General features: G+C 47.3%; 1 protein-coding gene across 1 annotated transcript; it reads left to right on the forward strand.

Moving 5' to 3' along the window:
- Positions 1-812: 812 nt before the first annotated feature.
- On the forward strand, positions 813-20,825 carry Aloxe3 (arachidonate epidermal lipoxygenase 3). The gene is made up of 15 exons (XM_026390538.2): positions 813-974; positions 1,538-1,742; positions 2,766-2,847; positions 3,377-3,496; positions 3,778-3,903; positions 6,855-6,958; positions 7,488-7,660; positions 8,439-8,582; positions 8,669-8,872; positions 8,966-9,052; positions 9,627-9,796; positions 10,385-10,506; positions 14,853-14,953; positions 15,496-15,666; positions 20,646-20,825. Exons 1-15 carry the CDS (start codon positions 828-830, stop codon positions 20,823-20,825), a joined length of 2,136 nt encoding a protein of 711 aa, XP_026246323.2. The 5' UTR covers positions 813-827.
- Positions 20,826-23,610: the final 2,785 nt, after the last annotated feature.

Below are 23,610 nucleotides of genomic sequence, written 5' to 3' on the forward strand. Positions count from 1 at the left end.
CTCGGGCTCTCGGGCTCCCAGGCTCCCACCCACCCGCGGCAATCTGAGGGCGAACCAGGAGTGAAAAGAATGCCACTTGAGGTCTTTAGATGCTGTGCACTAGGACTCTATTTTATTCTCTCCATCAGCCCTTTTCCAAGGGAGAAACTGAGATCGGGTGTGCCAAAGGCTGGAGATAGGGCTGAGTGTGCGGAGTGGTAGGAGAGCTTTTACTGACCTCCCCGTGGTGTACTGTGCTGGGATGAGTCTGCGACTCACCTGCAAGTGGCTATAGTCACGTGTGACTTATGACCGTAAGCGGCTCACCTGTGAATAGTGAGTGATTCACATAGATGATTCACGTGTAGGAATTCGGCTCCTCTGTGCTCAGTTTTGTCTGGGAGATAGGAGAAAAGGGTCTTGGAGAAAATTGAGGAGCGATATATAAAGGCCTCAGGGATCAGTCGAGTCTCCTGAGTCCCAGGAGAAGAGCAATGTTCCAATGATACAGGCATCATCTCCTCCCTAACTTTGTTCCTCCCTCCCCAGTGGACCCAGGCTTCTGATATTCATCTGGGTGAGCCTGCCAGAGGGACCGGCTGTGCAAGCAAACAAATATTAGGGTGCAAGTCTGTGGGCGGGGAGAGGAAGTCCACTCCATCAGCCAGAATCTTCGGTGAGAGAGGAAAGCAGGTGCATCCCAGAGAGAGCTGGGACCTTCCTCGGGCCTGTCCTTCCCTAGCCCCTAGCCCTCAGCATCCCACCCTGCCGCGACTGTTGGTCACGTCCTCCAAGCCATTTGCTGCTGTGGCCAGCATTGCCTGGGGCATTCTTCCTTTCCTCCCACCATGGCAGTGTACCGCCTGTGTGTGACCACTGGTCCCTATCTGAAGGCGGGCACACTGGATAACATCTCTGCCACACTGGTGGGCACGTGTGGTGAGAGTCCGAAGCAGCGGCTGGATCGAGTGGGCAGGGACTTCGCCTCTGGATCGGTAAGTACAAAGGAGAAAGAGAAAAACCTCTGAGGGGAAGGGCCCGCAGGCACCCTGAAGAAGGGGAGGGGATGGTTATCCCTGCTGGACTCTCCTGTTTTTGCTGAACTCGGGATGCTCGCCCTGCCCTCTTTTCTGGGATGATAAACCTTACCCAGGCACTACGGTACAGAGGAAGGAGTACAGGCAGAGGCTTCCTGGCTCCTCCCCTAATGGACAGTGGGCTTTGTGCAAGTCTCTTTCCCTCTCTGAGCCAGTTTTCCCTTCTCTAGAGCAGATCGCCTGCCTTCATCAGTCTCAAGGTTATTTGCTAGTGGCCTACGTTAGTGTGTCCCACCAACCAAGGTGGCTAGGGAAATCCAGTGCCAACTCTGCTCACACATCCCCTGCTTCTACCTGGATGAGGGGCTGCATTTTTCTCATTCACAAAGGAACTGCGTGGGTCAGCAGCAGCTCAGGTTTATAAATTGGCATAAGCCGAGATGTGGATGCACCTTGCAGAGTGCAAGGTTGGCCTTACCAGTTACCTGCCTTTCACCAGCTTGCTCCCTTGGTCACTCCAGGTACAGAAGTACAAGGTGCGCTGCCCAGCAGAGTTGGGTGAGATCTTGCTGCTGCGCCTTCACAAGGAGCGCTACGCTTTCTTCCGCAAGGACTCCTGGTACTGCAGCCGCATCTGTGTCACTGCCCCAGATGGTACCATTGTCCACTTCCCCTGTTATCAGTGGATTGAGGGCTACTGCACCATGGAGCTGCGGCCAGGAACAGGTGAGCCAGAGGGTAGGGCTGCTCTGTACTCCAGAAAGCATCTTTTGGGATTAAGGGTGGTGGCTCCCTGTGTGAAGGATGTATGACATAGGGATGGGATTAGGAACTGTGCTTCCATGAAGATGTTTTCTGAAAAATGTGCTATTAATACTCTGAAATGCAAAGTCTTTCTGGGCAATATTTACTCCTCTGCAGGCACACACAGACATACACTCTTACACACACACACACACACACACACACACACCTACCTAAGCAATTTGTGTTTCACAGCCTCCATCTGCACTCTTAGATAATTTATCTGAAACCCAGAAGGAACTAGCAAGCTAATTAGATTTCAATAGGTGGAGAAGCCCTGAATGTATAGACTGTAGCTGGAGAGTCCCAGTCCCCCATTTTTAGCTTTTCTAGAGTGAATGAATGAAATCCCTGAGAGGTGAGTTTGAATCCCTTGTTGAATTTGTGGGGTCTTTTCAAGGATATTGGGCTTGAGTCCCTCCTGACTCCAGAGCTGGCATCTCCACAGAGGAAACAGCAGGCTGCTGTTTGTTGAGATGAGTGTCAGGGATGAGTGATGATATTCCAGGTCAAGGGTAGTTGAATGAACATGGCCTCATATACTTCACTATGAAATGCCATCCTTCCGTACAGTGCATCCATTAATCCACAAACATATTTGTTTATTAGTTGTTTCCCAAGTGCCTGTTATATGCATGGTGACTGGGGCCATGCCAGATGCTGTGAATACAAAAAAATTAATAGAGTGTGACCTGCCTTCAAAGAGACAACAGTCTAGAGATGATTTTTTTTAAAGGAAAAAGTTAGAAAAGTGTTATAATTTGGGGATGTAGTTGACTCAAATCCCTGATGAGTGCATGAAGAACATGGGAGCATTCCCCACATAATGCACATGAAGATGGCTGTGAGATTGGTCTCAAGTGTTAGGAGGTGCAGGCTATGTTTGTAGGAGGAGGTGTTATTTGAAAAGAGACTTATAAGAAGAATAATTTTCATTCCCTGCAGCAAAAACTATTTGTCAAGACTCCCTTCCCCTTCTTCTGGATCACAGGAAACAGGAGCTCCAAGCCCGACAAGAATGCTACCGGTGAGGGTGGGCTAATTTGACTTCTTTGCCCATCTGTATTCTGACTTCAGCTTTAATCAGATCATTCCTAACTCTGACATGGGTTTTAACCTCAGGGGCCCAATTCTTATCAGGACCTCATTTAAATCTAACCCCAAGCCAGGCATGGTGGTACTAAGGCTTATAATCCCAGCAATTACAGAAGCGGAGACAGGAGGATTGCAAATTTGAGGCCAGCCTGAGCAATTTAGGGAAACAATGTCTCAAAATAAAAAAAAAATAAAAAGGACTTGGAATGTAGCCTAGTGGTAGAGCATGTGTTGAGCATGCTTGAGGCCCTGGGTTCAATCCCTAGCATTGGAAAAAAAAAAAAAAAAAAAACCTATCGGGATCTGAAGCCCAGTGCCTTCATTGAGAAATTTCCAATTCTCTGTTGCTTGCCCCCAAAGTGATTGGTTTCTGGAGTTTTAATCTGAAGTCATATTTTTAAAAACTAAAGCTTCTGTTTATCCCAAGTTTGATCTGCCACTTCTGGTCTTTCTCTGGGCAGCTGGAAGATCTATGCCCCTGGCTTCCCCCGAATGGTGGATGTCAGCAGCTTTGAGGAGATAGAGTCAGACAAGAAGTTTGCCTTAACCAAAACGACACCTTATGTAGAGCAGGAAGACAGGTGAGGGCCAGGGCTTGGGAAGGAGGTGGAGGGGTGTAAAGTTGGGAGTATGGGGGCCGAGTGGCCTAGAAGGAGGAGTCTATAACAAATACAGTTTAAGTCAAGTATCAGGAGCAGAGGGGGACCAGGGATGGGCCTGAGGGGTCTAGCAGAGAGGGCAAGGGAGGAGCCAGGAGTGAGGGGAGATGTGAGGTTAGGACTGAGTGAGGTAATTAAGGGGAATGGGTTACAAGTTCTACTGATTGGTTTCCGTCCTTCCTCCTCCCACCATCTCTTCACAGCCCTGGGAACCGTTACCTGCCTGGCTTCCCCATGAAAATTGACATCCCATCCCTGCTGCACATGGAGCCCAATATTCGATACTCAGCCACCAAGACCACCTCGCTGATCTTCAATATCATCCCTGCGTGAGGCCACTGCCCTCTCTGCACTCCTGCTTGCTGTCCCTTCTGCCCCACCCCTTTGATGCACAACTCACATCTTTGCCCCAATACCTCTCCCTGCCCTCCATTTTCATCTCCCGCTGATCCCAGGCTTCCCCTACCTGTTCCCCACCTCCCTTTTCCTTATCTCTCAGTCTCTCCACTCTCTGCCACCTCTGCCGCTCTCAGAGCACCTACTCTGAGTGTACACTGAGGAATACTGGTGAGACCATTGAGCAGGACCCAGTCCTTAAGCTCTAAGTAGGTGGAGCCAGACCACCTCCAGCTCAGATCCCATAACCAACACTTTCTAGTTATGTGTCCTTGATTTCCACTTTAGTCTCTAAAGAATCTCCTCACTTGTAAAATGACAATAATGCTGGGTGTGGTGACACACACCTGTAATCCCAGCTACTTGGGATGCTGAAGCTGGAGGATCATTTTTTCAAGGCCGCCTGGGATTGTGTCCTTACTGAGACACTTACTGAGATTATGTCTCAAAATAAAATGAGAAAGGGCTGAGGACAGAGCTCAGGCAGTAGAACACTTGCCTAGAATGTGCAAGGCCCTGGCTTCCATACCTAGGACCACAGGGGAGGAAATATTATCCCTACCTCATAGATTTTGAGGATCATTAAGTAAGACATCCAGCATATAATAATCTCTCAATAGATTTTCCTTAGTAGTGGTATTCAGAGACAGCCTTTGGAGGGAGGAATTCACAGGGTCACTAAGGAGGCATTCATGCAGTTAATTAGCCATCAAAGGAGTCAGCAGTTTAAGTCAATAGCTGGAATATGATATATATATATATATATATATATATATATATATATATATATATATATATATATATATATATATATATAGTGATATGGCTGGAATCCAGTTAACCCTCTGGGTTCCTGGAGAGGAGAGGGGTCAGCTGAGTCCAGGCAGTTCCTTTTGGGAAAAGAGGTGGGATTGAAGCAGGCTGGGGAGAGAGATGAGGGGAGAATAGGTGGGTCCTGCCAAACCTAGTTTGGGGACAGTAAGCCAACAGCTTTGGCAGGAACTGGAGACTTAGCTGGTCACCTGTGCAGGGGCTGTATGTGGCCTTCCAGATAAGGCCAGGACAAGGAGCTGGGCCTCCATCTCTTGAACCTCTGTGTCCAGGATGATTCTTTACAAAAGCAATAGATGGAAGGGAGTGCAGAGGCAGGGGAATGGACACTTTGGAGTATATGCAATGCTTGAAGTGTGTAGGCAGTGTGTCCTGGCTTGGCCTTCAGGACAAGAACACCTTGAGAGTCCCAGTTAGGACTAGGGACCAGAGGAGCATCTGAGAAGGCAGAAAGAGTCCTTTTGTTGGTTCTCAGATATGCAGGTTTAGGCAGAAAAGGGTACAGGAATCCACTGGAAACACCATTCTGGGGCTCAGAGAAGGGTCAGAGGGACAAGGGAGCTGATGTTTTGCTCCATCCAGGAGTTTACAGGGAATTGAGCATGGGGTGACTTCAGAGTGTTGTGAAAGAAATTTGTGGCAGGCCCTAAGAAAGGAAAGATATCTCTCTCTCTCTCTCTCTCTCTCTCTCTCTCTCTCTCTCTCTCTCTCTCTCTCCCCCTCCTTCTCTCTCTCGCTCTCTTTCTCTCCCTCCCTCCCTCTCTCCCTCCCTCCCTCCCTCCTTCCCTCTCTCCCTCCCCTTTATTTGCCTCCTTAGCCTCTACTTTCATGATTACCTTCCTGCCAGTTTTTTTCATCTTCTGGGTTTTGATTGGCAGGCTTTGAGCAAGTATTTGTGGGATGAATGAGCAAGTGCTTAATGAGTCCAGGTGGTTATGAATCCCTCCTTCTCCTCTGCCTTCCCTGGTTGCTTATACTCTTTAGGGCACATTAATGTCCTTATGTGGGCTAACTTATTGACTGATTGCCACATGCTGACCAGTTCCATGCTCCATTCCCTTTCTTTTGGTTCAGTCCACTTGATGAGTGCTTATTAGAAGCTGGGTATCTTGGGGCATACAGACTGAGTCTTGCCCTAAGAAGCTCACAGTCTAATGGGGGTGAGATATATATCCCACCCCCTGACACACACTATGTTGATAATGAATGCAGGAGATAGTGGGTGTTTCGTGCAAGATCCAAGGCATATTTTGGGGAAGCTGAGTCAGGCAAGACTTCATAAGGACTTCACATCAGAGATGCACCTAGCAGAACAGATAGATCTCATAGTAGGTAGAGATGTAGGATATGGCTTTTTAGGAGAGGCCCAGCTTGAATGAAGCTAAGAGGCAGGGGAATTTAATCTCAAGCATTTTCTCCCCTGATTGTAAAATAATGTTTACTGTAAAAAAAAAATTTAAACAGTATACACATTTACACAAAGTCCTCTCAGCTTGCCAATTCCACTTTTACTAGTCCATTGTAGAATGTTCATCTTTGAGCCAGGTGTGGTAGTCCATGCCTATAGTCCCAGATACTCAGGAGGCTGAGGCCAGAGGATCACTTAAGCTCAGGAGCTCAAGGCCTTGGTTGGCCTTGTCTAGTGCACAGAAAAAGCTGGAAAGGTTGATTGAAACTGACTGATGGGGAACTTCATGGACTACTCAGGCTTGACACTTGGAGCTTTGTTCTGTTGGCAGAGGGAGGCCAGTGAGGGTCTTGGACAAGATGGAAGGTTAAATAAAGCAGGCCAAAGTACCAGTGAGCATGACTTCTCTGTATCTGGGGCGAGGGCAACACTTTTGCTTCCCTGCCAGGGATGTTTGCTTTTGAACCAGGTACCCCCCCCCCCCCCCAAGGCTACAGAGCCTCACTGACACCTAGACTTCTTCCTCCCAAGCAGATTGTTAAGCACTTTCTACTCTGGGAAATGACTCTGTCAGTTCTCTTCAGGCAGGAACCCGGTGGCCCCCAACAGACCCCAGGCCTCACTCTCACCTTCCCCATCCTTAAGGTCCTTGGGCATGAAGATTCGAGGGCTACTGGACCGCAAGGGCTCCTGGAAAAAGCTGGATGACATCCGCAAAATCTTCTTGTGCCACAAGACCTTCACCTCAGGTGTGCAGAGCTAGGCAGGGGATGCCCATCCTTCAATTTACCTCCCATTCAGACCTCTTCCTCCCCTTCCTGGGACATAGTCCTCTCCCAGTTCTCCCAGGGAGACTGCTGGATTCAAGTGGGAGAAACTCCTGGTTCCACTGATGGCATCCTCCAGATTCTCCTCTGAGGAGGAAATAAGAATAGGGAAGTGAGAATAGAGGGACACTGTCTTCCCCAAATAGGTTCATGGTCATTTAGGAGTTCTGATCTTGATCAGGGGCACACAGTTCACTTCCTTACTCCTGCTACCAGGTGTTCTGAGCTTTGGGTTCAGAAAGTCTTAGGTTCAAATCCCTGCTCTACCATTCAAGTGGACAAGTCACTCCATCCTTCTGACCCTCTGTATCTAGCATTCAATTGAAGATGTAATTGTACCTACCTCATAGAGTCGCTGGAAGAAAAACCTAAGAATGAGCAAGAGCTGGGCAGGACCAGGACCTAGGGAAGTTGTTTTGAGACCTACTGGTCCCTTCTCTTGCTCCCCTAGAGTATGTCACAGAGCACTGGTGTGAGGACAACTTCTTCGGGTACCAGTACCTGAATGGCGTCAATCCTGTCATGCTCCATTGCCTTTCCAGCTTGCCCAGCAAGCTGCCAGTCACCAATGACATGGTGGCCCCCTTGCTGGGACCAGGCACCTGCCTGCAAACAGAGTTAGAGGTTGGTGAGGAACTTAGCAGTGGGCCTAATAAGTGGGACATGGGTGGGTTGCCATGATGATGGACCAAGGGGGTGTGTGTGGAGGGTAACGTTGGAATGGCCTAGGCCTGTGAGCCTCAGCTTCTGCACAGCCCTGGGCCCTGCACATTGTTCAAATAGAGCAGATATGGACAAGAGCCAGATGGGCTTGGGATGGTTTGAGGACTGTTGGGGAACTCCAAGATCCCTGGTGTGAGAGAAAGCTGCTTTAGGACAGGTCAATGGCAGGGCCAACAGAGGTAGCTGAAATAATTATGAAGGACTAGGAGCTTCGAGAATGTAGGAGTAACAATGATTCAGTCTTTCTAGGGCAGCCAAGCCCTCAGGAATTGTACAGAAGGTTAGAGACGTCGTTGGTTATTTATTTATTTATTTATTTGAGTGTTGATTTGCTGTTATTGGATACACAGAGGTCAGACCTCAGAAGGGAATTACATCTGAGTTGAGAGAGTAGAAGGACCAGGTATGGTGGGGAGGAGGAGAGGATGTTGGCTTGACCAAGTCGAGAGGCCAGGTGAGAGATTGCTCAAAGACAGACTCACCTCGACCTCATTCCGAACATTCTGGGAAGGGTGCGGTACTCAGTTTATGGCTACCCACTTGGCCGTAAGTGCAGGCACCAAGAATTACTGAGGCTGGAAATGGGGACATCAGCTCCTCCTTGAGATGGGCAGAGAACGGAGAGGGAAGGTGAGCACTGGTGGGGAGGGTATGCTAAACCTTTGTGCGCCTTCTCCAGAGGGGGAACATCTTCCTAGCGGACTACTGGATCCTGGAGGAGGCCCCAGTCCATTGTCTAAATGGCCGCCAGCAGTATGTGGCAGCCCCGCTCTGCCTATTGTGGCTCAACCCCCAGGGGGCGCTGCTGCCCTTGGCCATCCAGGTGAGCCTGAGGGTGGGGCTTCGGAGGTTGGGGCCTCAGGGAGTGGACAGTCTGAAGTCTCGCCTCCTCTTTACTCTTGAGTGCAGCTCAGCCAGACTCCGGGGCCCAATAGCCCCATCTTTCTGCCCACTGACTCCGACTGGGACTGGCTGCTGGCCAAGACGTGGGTACGCAACTCTGAGTTCTTGGTGCACGAAAACAACACGCACTTTTTGTGCACGCATTTGTTGTGTGAGGCCTTCGCCATGGCTACGCTACGTCAGCTGCCACTCTGCCATCCGGTCTATAAGGTCGGTAGCAAAGCTGGATAGGGACGAAGGGGGCGTGACCCGGGCGGCAGTTCCCCCTGATCTTTGGCTCACGTGACCTCTTTCCACTCGCAGCTCCTGCTTCCCCACACTCGCTACACCCTGCAAGTCAACACCATCGCAAGGGCCACACTGCTCAACCCCGAAGGCCTGGTGGACAAGGTGCAGCCTCCCTGCCGCAGCTCTGAGGCCCCACCCTTGAGTATGCTTTGTCCCGCCCACAAGCTTTGTTCAGCCCCGAACCATTCCGCAACCCGGCTGCGGCTTTCCACAAGCCCCGCCTCTCTGCTCCAGTCTCCAACTTGCCGGGTTCATCAACCGTCTGCGTTTGCCAATTCTCTCACGAAATCTCCAAGTGGAATAAATAGCAGTGGGGATCTGGGGGGGTCCCCACTAAGACTCCACCCCCTCCCCAAACCACCGTTCTCTAGGTAGTACACCTCCAGCTCCAGCACTACCCTCATCTGATTGCGCTCAGTCAGGCTCTTACCTCTCTGGCTATTAGGTCATATTTTTAGTTATCAAATATCTCAGGATCTTCCCCCTGTAAGTAGCGGGGCTGCAACCTGGGCAGCTTGTGTCAGGGAGGCCCATCTGGATGCCTGATCTGTGGTCGTGGAGGGTTTGGCTAACCTCAGAAGCCCTTCCCTGGGTCAAGTCGCTAGCCCCATCTCATATCCAGGTCCTGGGGTGGGGTTTGGGCAAGCCTGAGAGCCAAACTGTTCTGTGTCTGCAGGTCACGTCCATCGGGAGGCGCGGTCTCCTCTACCTCATGAGCACAGGTCTGGCCCACTTTACCTACACCAATTTCTGCCTTCCCGATAGTCTGCGGGCCCGTGGCGTCCTGACCATCCCCAATTACTATTATCGAGACGATGGCCTGAAGATCTGGGCGGCCATTGAGAGGTGCGGTCCCAACCCATCAGCCCCTCCAGACCTAGCTCCTGGTGTCTGGGCAGTGTGGGGCCCCTGTGTGTTCCTTCCAGTTGAGACCCTTGGGGCTGGGGATTCCAGATATTTTCAGACTCCAGACTAGGGAGGAATTGGAATTGGGGTGCCTTATGAAATGGCAGCTAGAAAGGTATTGAGTGTAGTGAATGCAGTGGATGAAGGGAAAGGGGGGGGGTGTCCAGAGGAGGAGTCAGAGATCAAGACTTTATCCAGCAGCTCAGGATGGCTGTGACCTCCACACAGGCAGGCTCCCTCCCGAATGGTGAATGAGGAGGAGGATGCAACCTGAGGCTGTTGGTGCATTCTCCCCCAGGACCCTGAGCAGAAAGGAGGCCCAAAGCCTCTGTGACTTAGGACAGGAAGGATATTTCAGGGAATACTGGGCACTCAGGACCCCACCGAGCTCCCCCAACCTGGGGGGGGGGACTCTCATTGGACTCTGACAGCCTGCCTCTCCCTAGCCTAAACAGCAGTGGACCTTGGTGTTCTGGCTAGGCTTGGGCCCAAGGTCACTTCAGAAGCATCATCATCTCTTTCCTGCAGCTTTGTCTCAGAAATCGTGAGCTATTATTATCCCAGTGATGCGTCGGTGCAGCAGGACTCCGAGCTGCAGGCCTGGGTCGGTGAGATTTTTGCTCAGGCGTTCCTGAACCGGGAGAGCTCAGGTATTCCTTGTCGGTTCCCATCCCCACCCCAAACCCCTACAGGTTCTGGATGATCCAGTTCTCCCTCTGGCTTCCCCGCTTCCATTAACAAATTCTTATTTATTACTAGCCCACTTAGCGAATGAGAAAATAGTTTCAGAGAAGCCTACAGAGGCAGAGTTCTGATCCTTCCACCTTTATACAAACTCATCCATTCACTTTCACTTACTGAACTCTGAACTTTGTCAATGTGCAGCATGCAGTGGTAGGAGCCATCTCTGACTTAAAAGGATTCTCGAACCTTCTCTCCTATCTTCTCGTGCCTGTCCTGACAGGTGTTCCTTCCAACCACCAATGTCTCTTCATTTCCTGTGGCCACAAACTTCTTCATGGTGTGGGTTGGTCTTGTTGTTGCCTGACTCCTGACTGACATTTGTCACCTAACCTTAGCTGTACCCTGTTTTCTGGCACTGCCTGAAAGGACTCTCAACCACCAACACCAGTGGTGCCTCTCAACCTCCTTTCCTTAAACTCAATGCCAAGAAGATGCCCCCACACCACCCTAATTTCTTTAATCTTCCATTAGCTCCAGGGAGGTTATGGCCTCCTGACACTCCTACTTCTTCCTGAAATCTAGCAATCTCCCCATCCCAGAATTTGGCTTGCCCTGGCTCTCTGACTTCTCTTTCTACCCCTCTGCGATGGAATGAGCTCTTCTCCTATTTCTCCTTTGTGACTGATTTTCAGAAATCCCATATTCCCTCTCTCTGAAGGACTTTTCTTTTTGGCATCCCACTGTTGCCCTTTATAGAGAAACTTCTGACCTTGCTTGGGTTAAAATGGTTCCAATGTCCATCCTTCAATTTTCTCAGCCCAGCCTGAGACTTCTCTCAGCAAGGTTGTACCTTTCAGCTGGCTTACTGCTTCTGGTGGCCCCACAGTGGAGTTCCTGTCTTTGGAGACCCAGGGAGGAGAGGTGGTCTCAGATCACCTTCATATGGAGAGAATAGCTGTTGCAGTTCTATCTGGGATGGGATGGGGCTTGGAGCTTCTTTTTTTTCTTCGTGGTACTGGAGATTGAACTCAGGGTCTCACAAGGTAGGCAAGTGCTCTAACACTGAGCTACATCCCCAGCCCCTGCTTTCTTTCTTTCTTTTTTTTTTTTTAAAAAAACAATAACAACAATTTTTTTTCAAACATATAGCAATGTATAGGATAATCAGCATCCATTTATCCATTTGCCAGATTCAACAACACTATTTCTTATTAATCTGTTGCTTTTTGTTTATTGATGACTTCCAACGTCACCCCACATCTAGTCCACATTCAAGTTTCCCTACCTGTCCAGTTTTCCCCCCAGTTGATTCCATTGATTCAGGAATCAATCAAGGATCACATGGTACACATTTTGTTAGTTTTGCCTTTAAAGTTGTTTTTAACTCAGAAGGGCACCGCTTCCCCCTCTGCTTTTTTTTTTTAAGAGAGAGAATTTTTTTAATATTTATTTTTCAGTGGACACAAATCTTTATTTTTATTTTATGTGATGCTGAGGATCGAACCCAGTGCCCTGCACATGCCAAGCAAGTGTGTTACCACTTGAGCCACATCCCCAGCCCACCCCTCTGCTTTTTAAAATCATATGACATGGCCTCAGGGAAGAGCCCAAACTAGTTGTTCTGCACAATGTCTCACCTTCCAAATTTCTCTCATGGTTTTCTCTTGATGTCATTTATCTTGTTCCTTTGTCTCCTGTGTTTTTTTGTAAACTGGAAGAAATACATAAAGGTTGTACATTTTTTGGCAGGAATATTTCTCAGGTGATGCTGTGTCCTCTGCATTGCATCATCCTGGGAGGTGCTTGATGTCAGATTGTCTCAGTGGTAGTGATGCCAACAGTGATTTCTAGGTTAAGGTGGTGACAGCCACATGTTACTTGGATTTTTTAAAAGGTGACCTTTCCTGGTGTTCTGCCAACCTAATGTTGATAGGAGTCATCCTGATCTGCTTCTCCACCCTACCTGGTGTTGTTTTTTGTTTGGTTTTTGTTTTTCCTGTTTAAAAACTAGACCAAGTGGGCACGGTGGTGCACACCTATAATTCCAGTGGCTCAGGAGGCTGAGGCAGGAGGATTGCAATTTGGGGGCCAGCCTGAGCAACTTAGCAAGGCCCCTAAGCAACTTAATGAGACCTTGTTTCAAAATAAAAAGGACTGGGGATGTGGCTCAGTGGTTAAGCACCCCTGGATTCAATCCCTGGTAGCAAAAAAAAAAAAAAAAAAAAAAAAAGTTTTCAGGCAGAGGTATAGAGGTATAGTAATGCAGATACCCTGAGGCTGGAGCCTTTTGGTGTTTTTGAGAGCTATCAGGAAGGCCTGAGTGGCTGGAATAGAGTGAGAAGAAGAAAATTTGAGAAAGAAAAGAGAAGGAATGGGAGCCAGATCAACTAGGGCCATGATAAGGTGAGTGAGAGGGGAACCCCTTAAAAGGTTCTAGCAAAAGGCAACATCATCTGATTGATGATTTCTTTTTCTTTTTTGGGGTAGTGAGGATGGAACCCAGGGCCCTGTGCATGCTATGCCATGCAAGTGCTCTACAACCAAGTTGTCATGTAAAAAACTGGCTGGACAAGGTGAAACGAGTGGGATTCATCCAGGAGAGAGATGATGGTGATTGGGTATGGTGGAGATCGAGGAGAGATGAGATTCTGAAAATCTTTGCCAATATGATTAGTATGAGATAAAAAGAGGAGCAAATGCACATGTTTTGACCTGGGCAACTAGATAAAGAGTGCAGTTAGCGGGAGATTGGTTCCAGAATCTCCACGGAGACAAGATCCTCAGATGCTCCAGTCCCTCATATGAAATGGTATAGTATTTGCATAGAACCTACACACATCCTCATGCATACTTTAAATCATCTCTAGATTACTTTTAATACCTAATGCAGTGTAAATGCTATGTAAACGGTTGTCATACTATGTCTTAGGGAATAGTGAAAAGAAAAAAAAAGTTTGCTGTCCCCCCCACCCCAGGTATTTTTGGTCTAAGTTTGGTCTAAGTTTGGTTGAACCCACAGTTGTGGAACCCCCTGTGCCGAAAGGGAACCCCACTGAGGGAGGGCTAGGATGAAGAGTTGGGGGAGTCAATCATTTGGTTTTGCATAGTTAGGTTGGAGGTGCCGTGGGGATGGGGGGATATCAGGGAAGCAGCTGCAGGTTTATGCCCACTGCTAAGTCAAGTTCAGGAGCCAGGAATGTGAATCTGGGAGTTGTCAGTGAGTGGGAGCTGGGCAAAGCCGCAGACTGGGGTGAGGTTAGTGTGGTACAGAGAGGAGGACAGAAGGCTGAGCTCTTCTCCCTCCAACTCTGACAGGGCTTCCATCTTTGCTAACCCTCCCCTCCCCCCCGCCCCAAACACACACTTTTTTTGGTACTAAGAATTGAACCCAGAGGTACTTTACCATTGAGCTACATTCCCAGCCCTTTTTATTTTATATTTTGAGAAAGGGTCTCACGAAGTTGCTCAGGGCCTTGCTAAGTTGCTAAGGCTGGCCTTGAACTTGCAATCCTCCTGCCTCAGACTCCTGAGTCACTGTAATTACAGGCATGCACCACTGCACCTACTCATCTTTGCCAATTCTTTTCAAATTGTATTTATTTACTCATTTTTGAGATGGTGTCTTGCTATGCTGCCCAGGCTGACCTTGTATTCCTGGGCTCAAGCAATCCTACCTCAGCCTCTTGAGTAGCTGGGACTACAGGCATGCACTATTGTGCCCAGCTTCTGTCATCCTTCCAATTTGGGAGACCCCCTTCTCTTCCTCCAGGAAGGTCTTTCCTAACCACTGTTGCCCTAGCGCCTATTTCCATCCTAGCTGTCTTCTCCTTCAAGAGTCAAAATCCTGGCCTTAGATATTTCTTTCTTCTTTCATCACTCTGTGCTTTTAAATAACACTTGGTGGTCATCTGTTTCTGCTACCAAGCAGAAGATGATCCATTATGGGGTGCTTGAACAGATCTTGGTAAATTGAGTAAATTAAGTCATTAAGTGCTAATATGGGCTGCAGAGTTTTAGAGGTCAGAAAGAGGCAGCTTGGTGCTGGGCTTGAACCTGGCTTCATCATGAACCCTGCCAATCAAACATCTCCTTTTCCCGTCTCAGCACCCAGCTCCTACCTAGACCCCCTTCAGAAACCACAGACCTTGGTGATGGCCATCCCTAACTCATCCCATCCAAATCTTAATCCAAAGACAGGTGTGGTCCATGTCCAAGTCCTTACTCTCCATTTGCAATGGGCTCCTGCTCTCAACTGCCCCTAGGAATTCAGTCCCTCCCATTCCCACCCTCTTCCTTTCCTCTCCACACCCAGGCTTCCCAAGCCGCCTGTGCACACCAGGAGAGTTGGTGAAGTACCTCACTGCAATCATCTTCAACTGTTCCGCCCAGCACGCTGCTGTCAATAGTGGGCAGGTAAGGTTGCAGAGAGCAAGCTTCATAAAAGGTGTGTTAGGCTTGGCAATGGATTTGGTGCCAATGTTCAGGTTGAAAGCATGGGCAGATCAGGTTTGGGTGATTTTATGATCAGGGTTGGGGCTGGAATGGCAACTGGGCCAGTGATGGGTGATGGCTGGGTGGAGCTAGGTCCAGGGTTACAGAGGAGACTCAAGTTAGAGTTATGTTGGGAGTAGAGTTTGTGGGCTCCTATCTTGGTCAGGACTGGACCAGGTGGAGTATCAGGTTGGCTCTGTGGCATGACAGCCCAAGGCCCTTTTCTAGGATTACCTACTCTCTAGGTCCTCCTCCCTCCCTGGTGACTCACCCCACCCAGTCCTGGAACATTGGGTAGGGAATGACAAGTGGTGAGCTGGGCTCCTGTCCCACTCCTGTCCCACAATCCCCTAATTTCCCAACAGCAAGACCTGGGATGGTGGAGGTGGGATTGGCAATGATGAAGAGGAAGCTAGTCCTCATCTTCTGGCCAGCTGATCCAACTGGGGTGGGTGTCTCCACAGCATGACTTTGGGGCCTGGATGCCCAATGCTCCCTCATCCATGAGGCAGCCCCCACCTCAGACCAAAGGGACCACCACCCTGGAAAGTTACCTGGACACCCTCCCAGAAGTGAACATCACCTGTAACAACCTTCTCCTCTTCTGGTTGGTCAGCCAAGAGCCCAAGGACCAGGTGTGTGTATAGTAGTGTGGATGGGGAGTGGGTCTTGCAGGGCCTGGGCTGTAGAGAAGGTGAGGGGTGGATGATTCCCTCAAAGACACACATTAAATCAAATACCAGTTTAGTGGCTGCGTTATAACTTCCATCTAATTCAGAAGTTTACCAATCCATCCATCCGTCCATCCATCCATCCATCCATCCATCCATCCATCCATCCAATCTTTCCCTCCCCATCAGTTACTCATATATTCTCCCAAACATGAAACAAAAATGTTTGGGTACCTCCCATGTGTCAGCACAGCATTGAGTGCCAGGCATTTAAAATTGAGTGAGGATTTTCCTGCCTTTTAGAAACCTGTGGTCTAGTTGAGGAGACATGGGTAAATGAAGAAGGGCTGTAGGAAGTACACACATGTTAACTCCTCCATTTAACATGTACTTCCTGAGCAGTGTGCCAGATACTGGTGGACAGCCACAGGCACCTTGTCCATGAGCTTTAGGGTTTAGGGACAAAGTAAAGATAGGGCCCTGTGGAAGCTAACAGGGTCTAGGAGAACCTGAGAAAGTTTCTTGGAGGAAGTGACATTGAAGCTGAAACCTGTGGGACAGATAGATAAAGGAGGGGCAGGGTTGGTTTCTAGTCAGAGGGAAGGACACAAGCAAGGAGTGAAGGGGAGACTCCACTGGTGTGTTTGTAGGATCATTATGTTTTAGTGCAGCAAGATGGCAGGTGGAGAGGAAGGTGGGTCTTTGCAGAATATTCGTTCAGAGGAAAATGGACAATAAGGGGGTCACTCAAAGGCTTTAAACCAGATATGACATGACTCAATTTGCTTTAGCAAGGGTGCTTCTGTGGCCATGTGAATGGGTGACAGGGACAATTGTCGACTCAGGAGACAGAGAGGAGGCAGTTAAGTATCAGAGGTCAGATGAGTAGCCCTTTAATCACCAACTGCTGTCATTGCTATTCACACATTATTTTATCAGTCATGACTCTGCCTTCCAAGTCTTGCTCACAAGTTCTTCTCTGACACATGAGCATCTTCTTTTTCTCATGCTTAACTCCATTTGTTGGTAGAAAGATTGCAAATATTTTATCTCCCTAGAAAGTTTTGGTTTTTGTTTTTGGAGACAGAATCTTGCTTTGTTCAAGGCTGACCTTGAACCTCTAGACTTAAGCAACCCTCCTGCCTCAGCTTCCCGAGTAGTAGGGCAGGCAGGTGCCACAACCCCTAACTAAGAACAATTGTTTTTTCAGTGCCAGGGATGGAACCCAGGGCCTCAAGCATACTAGGCAAGCACTCTACCACGGAATTACACCCCAGCCCTTCCTAGCAAGTTTTAACCAACCATCTTCTATCCTAGGAATGGCAGGATCTTGTCCCTGAATCTTGCCTTTTTCTGTTCCCAGAAGAATGAGTAGGCAGGAGGATGAGGGTGGAGGGTTCCTTCCTCATAAGCCAGTGAGAAGTTTACCTTGGAAACTTATAAGGACAGTAATAGCAGCTGTCACTTACTGAGGATCCATCACTTAGTCATTATATCAGATACTTTGCACACACTGTCTTAAAATACAAAATGAATTGTAGCTATATTTAAAGTGTTTAGTGTAGTGCTGGCATATAAATGTTCAATAGATGGTAGTTCATTTATGGGGGAAAAACTGAGGTTCAGAGAGATTAAGTAATTTGCTCCAAATCACTTAACTAGGAAGCAGACTTTGAATACAGCCTGTTGTATTTTTTTGTTCAGCTCATCTGGTGACTATGATACACTTTTAGAAGTTACATATCAGTCTGGTAAATGAGACATAAAACTGGTTCTTTGAAAAGACCAATAATATAAAGAAGCTATAGAACTTAAATACACAATATTAGGAATGGGGAAGGGAATACAGAGTTTTGTTGTTATTGTTTTTTTAGGGTACCAAGGATTGAACTCAGGGGCATTCGACCACTGAGCCACATCCCCAGCCCTATTTTGTATTTTATTTATAGACAGGGTCTCACTGAGTTGCTTGGCACCTCACTTTTGCTGAGGCTGGCTTTGAACTTGAGATCCTCTTATCTCACCATCCTGAGCTGTTGGGATTACAGACATGTGCCACCACAGCTGGCCAGAGGTTTTTAAACTATAAGAAAGTACTGATTACAAATTACATTGCTACATTTCATAGAGGTGAACCAACCTTTCCTTCTTAGAATAAACTAGACTCCATCACGGCACATTATTGTTTTACTATACACAATTGACCTTCATTGGCTGGTATACTTGCTAACAGTTTTACACAAGCAAACTTGGAAATTTAGATGAAAGAAATGATTTTTCTAGGAGAATGTAAACAATTGAAACTTTGGAAGAGATGAAAACCAGATTTAAGTGTAAGTTTGTAAAAGAGGGGCTGGGATTATGGCTCAGTGGTAGAGCTCTCGTCTAGCATGTATGAGGCCCTGGGTTCAATCCTCAGCACCACATAAAAATAAATAAACAAAATAAAGGAAGTGTGTCCAACTACTTCTAAAAAAATAAATATTAAAAAAAAGTTTATAAAAGATCTGATATCTTGGAACAAGTTCTTCCTAAGTCATTCAAACTGCTTGAAAACATAGAAAAAGGTGGAAGCCTCCTGAATAATTTCACTGAATTATGGAACCCTGACTCCAAGATGGGCAAAGGCAATAATATTTTTTAAATATATATATTTTTTAGCTCTGCATTGAAACAACACCTTTATTTTATTTATTTATTTTTTAATGTGGTGCTGAGGATCGAACCCAGTGCCTCATACATGCTACCACTGAGCTACAATGCCATCCCCCAAAGACAGCAATCTTTTTAAAAAATGTCTTTATTTGTATTTGTTTTATTTTTATGTGGTGCTGAGGATCAAACCCAGGGCCTCATGCATGTGAGGCAAATGCTCTACCACTGAGCCACAACCCCAGCCCAAGACAGCAATCTTTAAGAAGAGAGGAGGGTCTCATTAGAGGGCTCCAGTCTCAGATTGACTTACCACCTATGTGAACTCAAATATATAATTTGTCCTCCCTAAGCCTCAATTTCCTTATCTGTCAAGTGGGCATGGTAAGAGTACCTGTCTTAAGATTGATGTACCCTTGTAATGGTGCATGTAAAGTGCTTTACATGTTAGCTGTTATTAAGAAAATGAAATTATAAATTCCTTCTACTCAGCTACCACAATCTGAAAAACATATCAGCCAATGAAGACCATAATGTCTAGTAGAACAATAATGTGCCATGACAAAATCTCCTTTATTCTAGGAATGAAAGGTTGGTTCAACCTTACGAAATGTAGCAATGTAATTTGTTACATTAACAAAGAAGCATACCATATAATCATTTCAATATATGATGAAAAAAGCATTTGATCAATGTGAAAAACATTTTAATAAAAACTCAGTGTCAAATGAAACCCACTTAAGGGTTTTTTTTTTGTTGTTGTTGTTTTTAATTGGTTTTATTTTTTTAAATATGTGACAGCAGAATGCATTACAATTCTTATTACACATATAAAGCACAATTTTTCATATCTTTGTATATAAAGTATGTTCACGCCAATTCATGTCTTTATGCATGTACTTTTTTTAAAAGTTTTTTTTTAAAAATTGTTTTTAGTTTAGTTGGACACAATACCTTTATTTTATTTGTTAATTTTTTATGTGATGCTGTGGATTGAACCCAGTGCCTCATGCATGTTAGGCAAATGCTCTACCACTGAGCCACAACCCCAGCCCCCCCCGCAAGGGATTTTGATGAAAATATGTTTAAGAAAATGGTGGGGGCTGGGGTTGTGGCTCAGAGATAGAGCACTTGCCTGGCATGCATGAGGCACTGGGTTTGATCCTCAGCACCATATAAAAATAAAATAAAGATATTTAAAAACAAAAGAAAAAGAAAATGGTGGGACTGGGCATGTAGCTCAGTGATACAGCACTTGCCTAGCATGTGTGAGGCCCTGGATTTGATTCTCAGTGAGGGGAGGGAGGAGGGAGAGACAGGGAGGGAAAACTTATGATGAAATAATAGAGGTCTCCTCATTAGAATCTGGGACAAGAAAATAATGCCCACTATTACTGCTATTATTTAACACTGATCTGAAGAGCTTCATCAGAGCAATAAAAACAAGAAACATGAGTAGTACTGACAGCCAGTTTGTATGAAGGTTATATCAGGCCGGATGAGTGTGCTTGTTAGGAGGCTGGGCCTGGGCATTGTGCTGGTGCACTGGTTGTATGAAGTGATGTGGAGAGAGGGACAGTTCTGCACACAGGTGGCATTGACACTAAAGGTCATTGTTCATTGTAATATTTTTTTTCTTTGCTCTTTTTGGGGGTTAGGGATCAAATCCAGAACCTCATGCACATGGGGAAAGCATTTACCCCTGAGCTAACACCCCAGCCCTCCTGGTGACATTTCTTGATAGTGGTTAGCCATGTCGTTAAGTGTGACAGTGTTATGGTGATTGTGTTGGCAAAATTTCCATTATGTCAGTTCATTGTGAGGATGCCTCACAATCAGGATTCTGGTTGCTCTCAGGGGCTGTATTCTTGGATCTATTTAAGTACGTCTATGCTTATCTCAGTTGCGTGATGAACATGATGGTGCTCTTCTACTTCAAAGAACAGCTCAGGGCACTGGAAAGAAACTTTAAAGAATATCTAGTTCAATTCAACCACTTTGAGATGCAGGAATTAAGTCTCAAAGAGTCAAAGTCACACACAAAAGGTCTGCAAAGGGAACACTGAATTTAAGTTGGCTGGCTTCCAAATCTGTCTGTTATACCCTGTGGGCTCTGGGTATTGGGAGGCTGTATGGAGTGATGATTTGGGGTGGTGGTTTGAAAGGTTTGTTCGCAATGGCCATCATGGGGTCGTGCCTGTGACTGTGAGGGTTGCCACATGTGATCCTTCTTTATCGTCCATGCTATCTGAACATCATCCTGACCTGTCATCTGTATTTTTTTTTCCCAGAGACCTCTGGGCACCTACCCGGATGAGCACTTCACTGAGGAGGTCCCACGCCAGAGCATTGCCACCTTCCAGAACCGCCTGGCTCAGATCTCAAAAGATATCAGGGAGCGGAACCAGAGCCTGCCCCTGCCCTATGCTTACCTGGACCCTCCCCTCATTGAGAACAGTGTCTCCATCTAACCCCCTCCTCACACCACCCCAGAAGAAAGGAAGATCCAAGCTTGAGGAAGTCAAGTTTCTCAGGGTCTTCCAGACCCTTCCATCCTCCCTGTTCTCAGCCTGAACCTTCTTTTCTGCCAATGGGGACCTTTTCAGCCAAGATGGCTCTAGAATCATATGAATGGGCCATGAATTGTGAGGGATTGGGATAACAGTGTGTGTGTGTGTGGTGGGGGGAAGCCGCTGACTAAAACCAAATGCACAATAGACTTCCAGAAAAGGAAGGAACCCTTGTGCCCCTTGCCCTCCTTTGGGCACTTCCTGTTCCAGTCTCTTGTGGGAATCTACCTCCTCCCGTTGGGATGCCCAGCTTGGGTTCCCAATCTCTCCTTCCCAGTCCTCCCTATGCCCATCCTCTTTCTCATACTGTGGCTGTTCGATTCCCCTTGTCTCCATCCCTAGGAAGAGTCTGGAAACTAGACACCGATGGGATGTGTGCCTGGATCTGTCCTGTGGTCCCCTCCTAGTACCTTTAAGGAGAGGGGAAGAATCGGAGCCCAACTCACCTGGAGTAACTGCAGTTCTAGGGGACAGGCCCCTGGTGTGTATGTGGTTCCCCTCTCTTTCATCCTACTTCAATCTAATCCAGTTTTTTTTTTTTTGTCTTTGAGCCTATTAAGTTCAATAAAAGCTAACATATTTGGCTCTTGTTTCATTTTTGGTGTGTGTGTGTGTGTGTGTGTGTGTGTGTTGTGTGTGTGTTAGGTGATGGTAGAGCAGTTATAAATCCATGGGTTATCCTGGAGACAAGAACTGCCCCCACCCGCCAGCTCAGTTAACCAGCCAGCTGAACCCTGTATTTCTGCCTTCACTTCCTAGAACAATATCTGGGCTTAAGATACTGGTAGGAAAAAAAAAATGGGCATTTTGCAAAGACTCAAAATCGAGCTTCTGGGTGTGGTACTTGTTAGTGTTACCACTGAAATCCAGTTCTACTCCTGGACACATGGAAGACTCACCCCTGGTCCTCTTGTGGATGGGTGGAATCCTGAGATGAGTTTTGGCTGAGTTATGTGCAGAAGTGTGGTTATCTTCAGGTTGGAGTAGAGGCCCTCCGGAGCTCTCTCTGCCTCTCCATTCTGGAAGCACATGTTGATATGGCACTTGCAGCAGTTCATGTGTCCAAAGAACTAGAGCAGAGGCTCTGCTGAGTGAGCTGGACATGGAACTGAATGAGAAATAAGTGTTTGTTAGGTGAAGCCATTGAAATTTTGGAATTGTTTGTTATTGCAGCATAACATAGCCTCTCCTGACCAAAATGACCAAGGTCGAGAAAGTCTGATTTTCCTCCCTTCTAGTCACTCATCCCTTAAAAACAGAGATTTGTACAACCTTCAATCAGCCATCCACATCTCTCCACAAGTGCCCAACACCTTTCTTGCCTCCTGCTTCCCTAGACCTCATACCCAGTCCACCTGAGTCAGACTCTGTGCCTGACCAATCTCAAGTCACGGCCTCTCTCTGGCCAGAGTCACAGTGTCTTTGAACAATGACAGGGTGATGGTTCTTCCATCCCTATGGTGCTGGCAGTAGAGGAATCAGCTTTAGGATAAAAAATAATAGGTGTACAGGTGATTCCCAATCCTCAGCCTCACATGGACAAAGCTTTTGCCTGGGATGCCATCATTTAAGGAACCAAAAATTGTTCTCTAAATGACCACAGCTCCACAAAAAGCTCTGGATCTTTGCTTTTTAACTCATTTGTTACTCCAGAACCCCTGCTATGCTGAAATTTTGGAGCAGCTGTTGTCCCAGAGATTCAGGAAAACACACTTTCCATCATTTCCCCATCCCCTTCTAACCCCACACTCTTCTCCCTATACAACCAAACCCCCTCAGTCTTTGTGACAGTGTGTGTGTGTGTGTGTGTGTGTGTGTGTGTGTGTGTGTAGGGTCAGGGGACGTTTTTGCCTATACTAAAGTTTGAATTTTCATTTCTGGCATCTGTGATGCTTGGAGAAGAGAATCCCCGTGCCTCTGTGCATGAAGAAGTGATTTGGGGGATATCTCACCGGCAGATCTCAGTCCAAGAATTTAACCACCATCACCAGGACTAAGAAATACCCAGTGGTGCCCCCTTGTGGCCATCTGGGCTGTGGTCAAAGCTGGAAATGTGGACCCCCTAAACTGTCTTGACTAGAGCACTGCCCCACGAGGGTGACTCCCCAGATGATGAACTCTTCTCATCCTGCACAAAGGTTCCATTGGAAGTCATGCTCATCCTAAAAAATGCTCCCAAGCCGGAGAGGGAGGGACCAGGGTGGATCACTGGAATCTAGTTTCCCAGAAAGTCAGCTTGGAGGGAGGTTTATTGGGAAGACACACCCAGCTGCACACAAGACTTCTGCCTTGACTTTGGTCATGTCTGGACATGGGATGTGGGGAAGGGGCTACCATGGCAGGCTGCTGGAACGCTGTCAGATAGGGGGTTTCTCCCAGCATGCACTTTGGATCCCTCCATGCTTTTTGATCAATCTGGATGGATGATTGGCACAGTGGGAAACTCGCCAGCCCCTTTCCCCGCTGGCCTTGAAAAAGTTCCTCCACATCGATGGCCCAAATATGTCAGATGAATGGGCGGGACAAAAAGACCTGGAAAGTCCCGTCCTGCATTGAAGTTCTAGGATCTGCTTGCATCCTGGCTCCTGCCTCCTTAACTCTGTTCTTGACCTTGGGGAAGCAACTGTAAAAGCCCCAGACAGGATCCCTGCTTGCACCAGCTTCCAGGTGGAGGGACACAGAACAC

The sequence above is a fragment of the Urocitellus parryii genome, chromosome 7, assembly GCF_045843805.1.
Source record: "Urocitellus parryii isolate mUroPar1 chromosome 7, mUroPar1.hap1, whole genome shotgun sequence".
NCBI classification, from domain to species: Eukaryota; Metazoa; Chordata; class Mammalia; order Rodentia; family Sciuridae; genus Urocitellus; species Urocitellus parryii.

Excerpts from the sequence above, each read along its gene's own strand:
- Aloxe3 (XM_026390538.2), top strand. The coding sequence starts at position 828 with ATGGCAGTGTACCGCCTGTGTGTGACCACTGGTCCCTATCTGAAGGCG. Across the intron at positions 9,797-10,384 it reads ATCTGGGCGGCCATTGAGAG|CTTTGTCTCAGAAATCGTGA; the intron begins GTGCGGTCCCAA and ends TCTTTCCTGCAG. Across the intron at positions 14,954-15,495 it reads CTGCTGTCAATAGTGGGCAG|CATGACTTTGGGGCCTGGAT; the intron begins GTAAGGTTGCAG and ends GTGTCTCCACAG.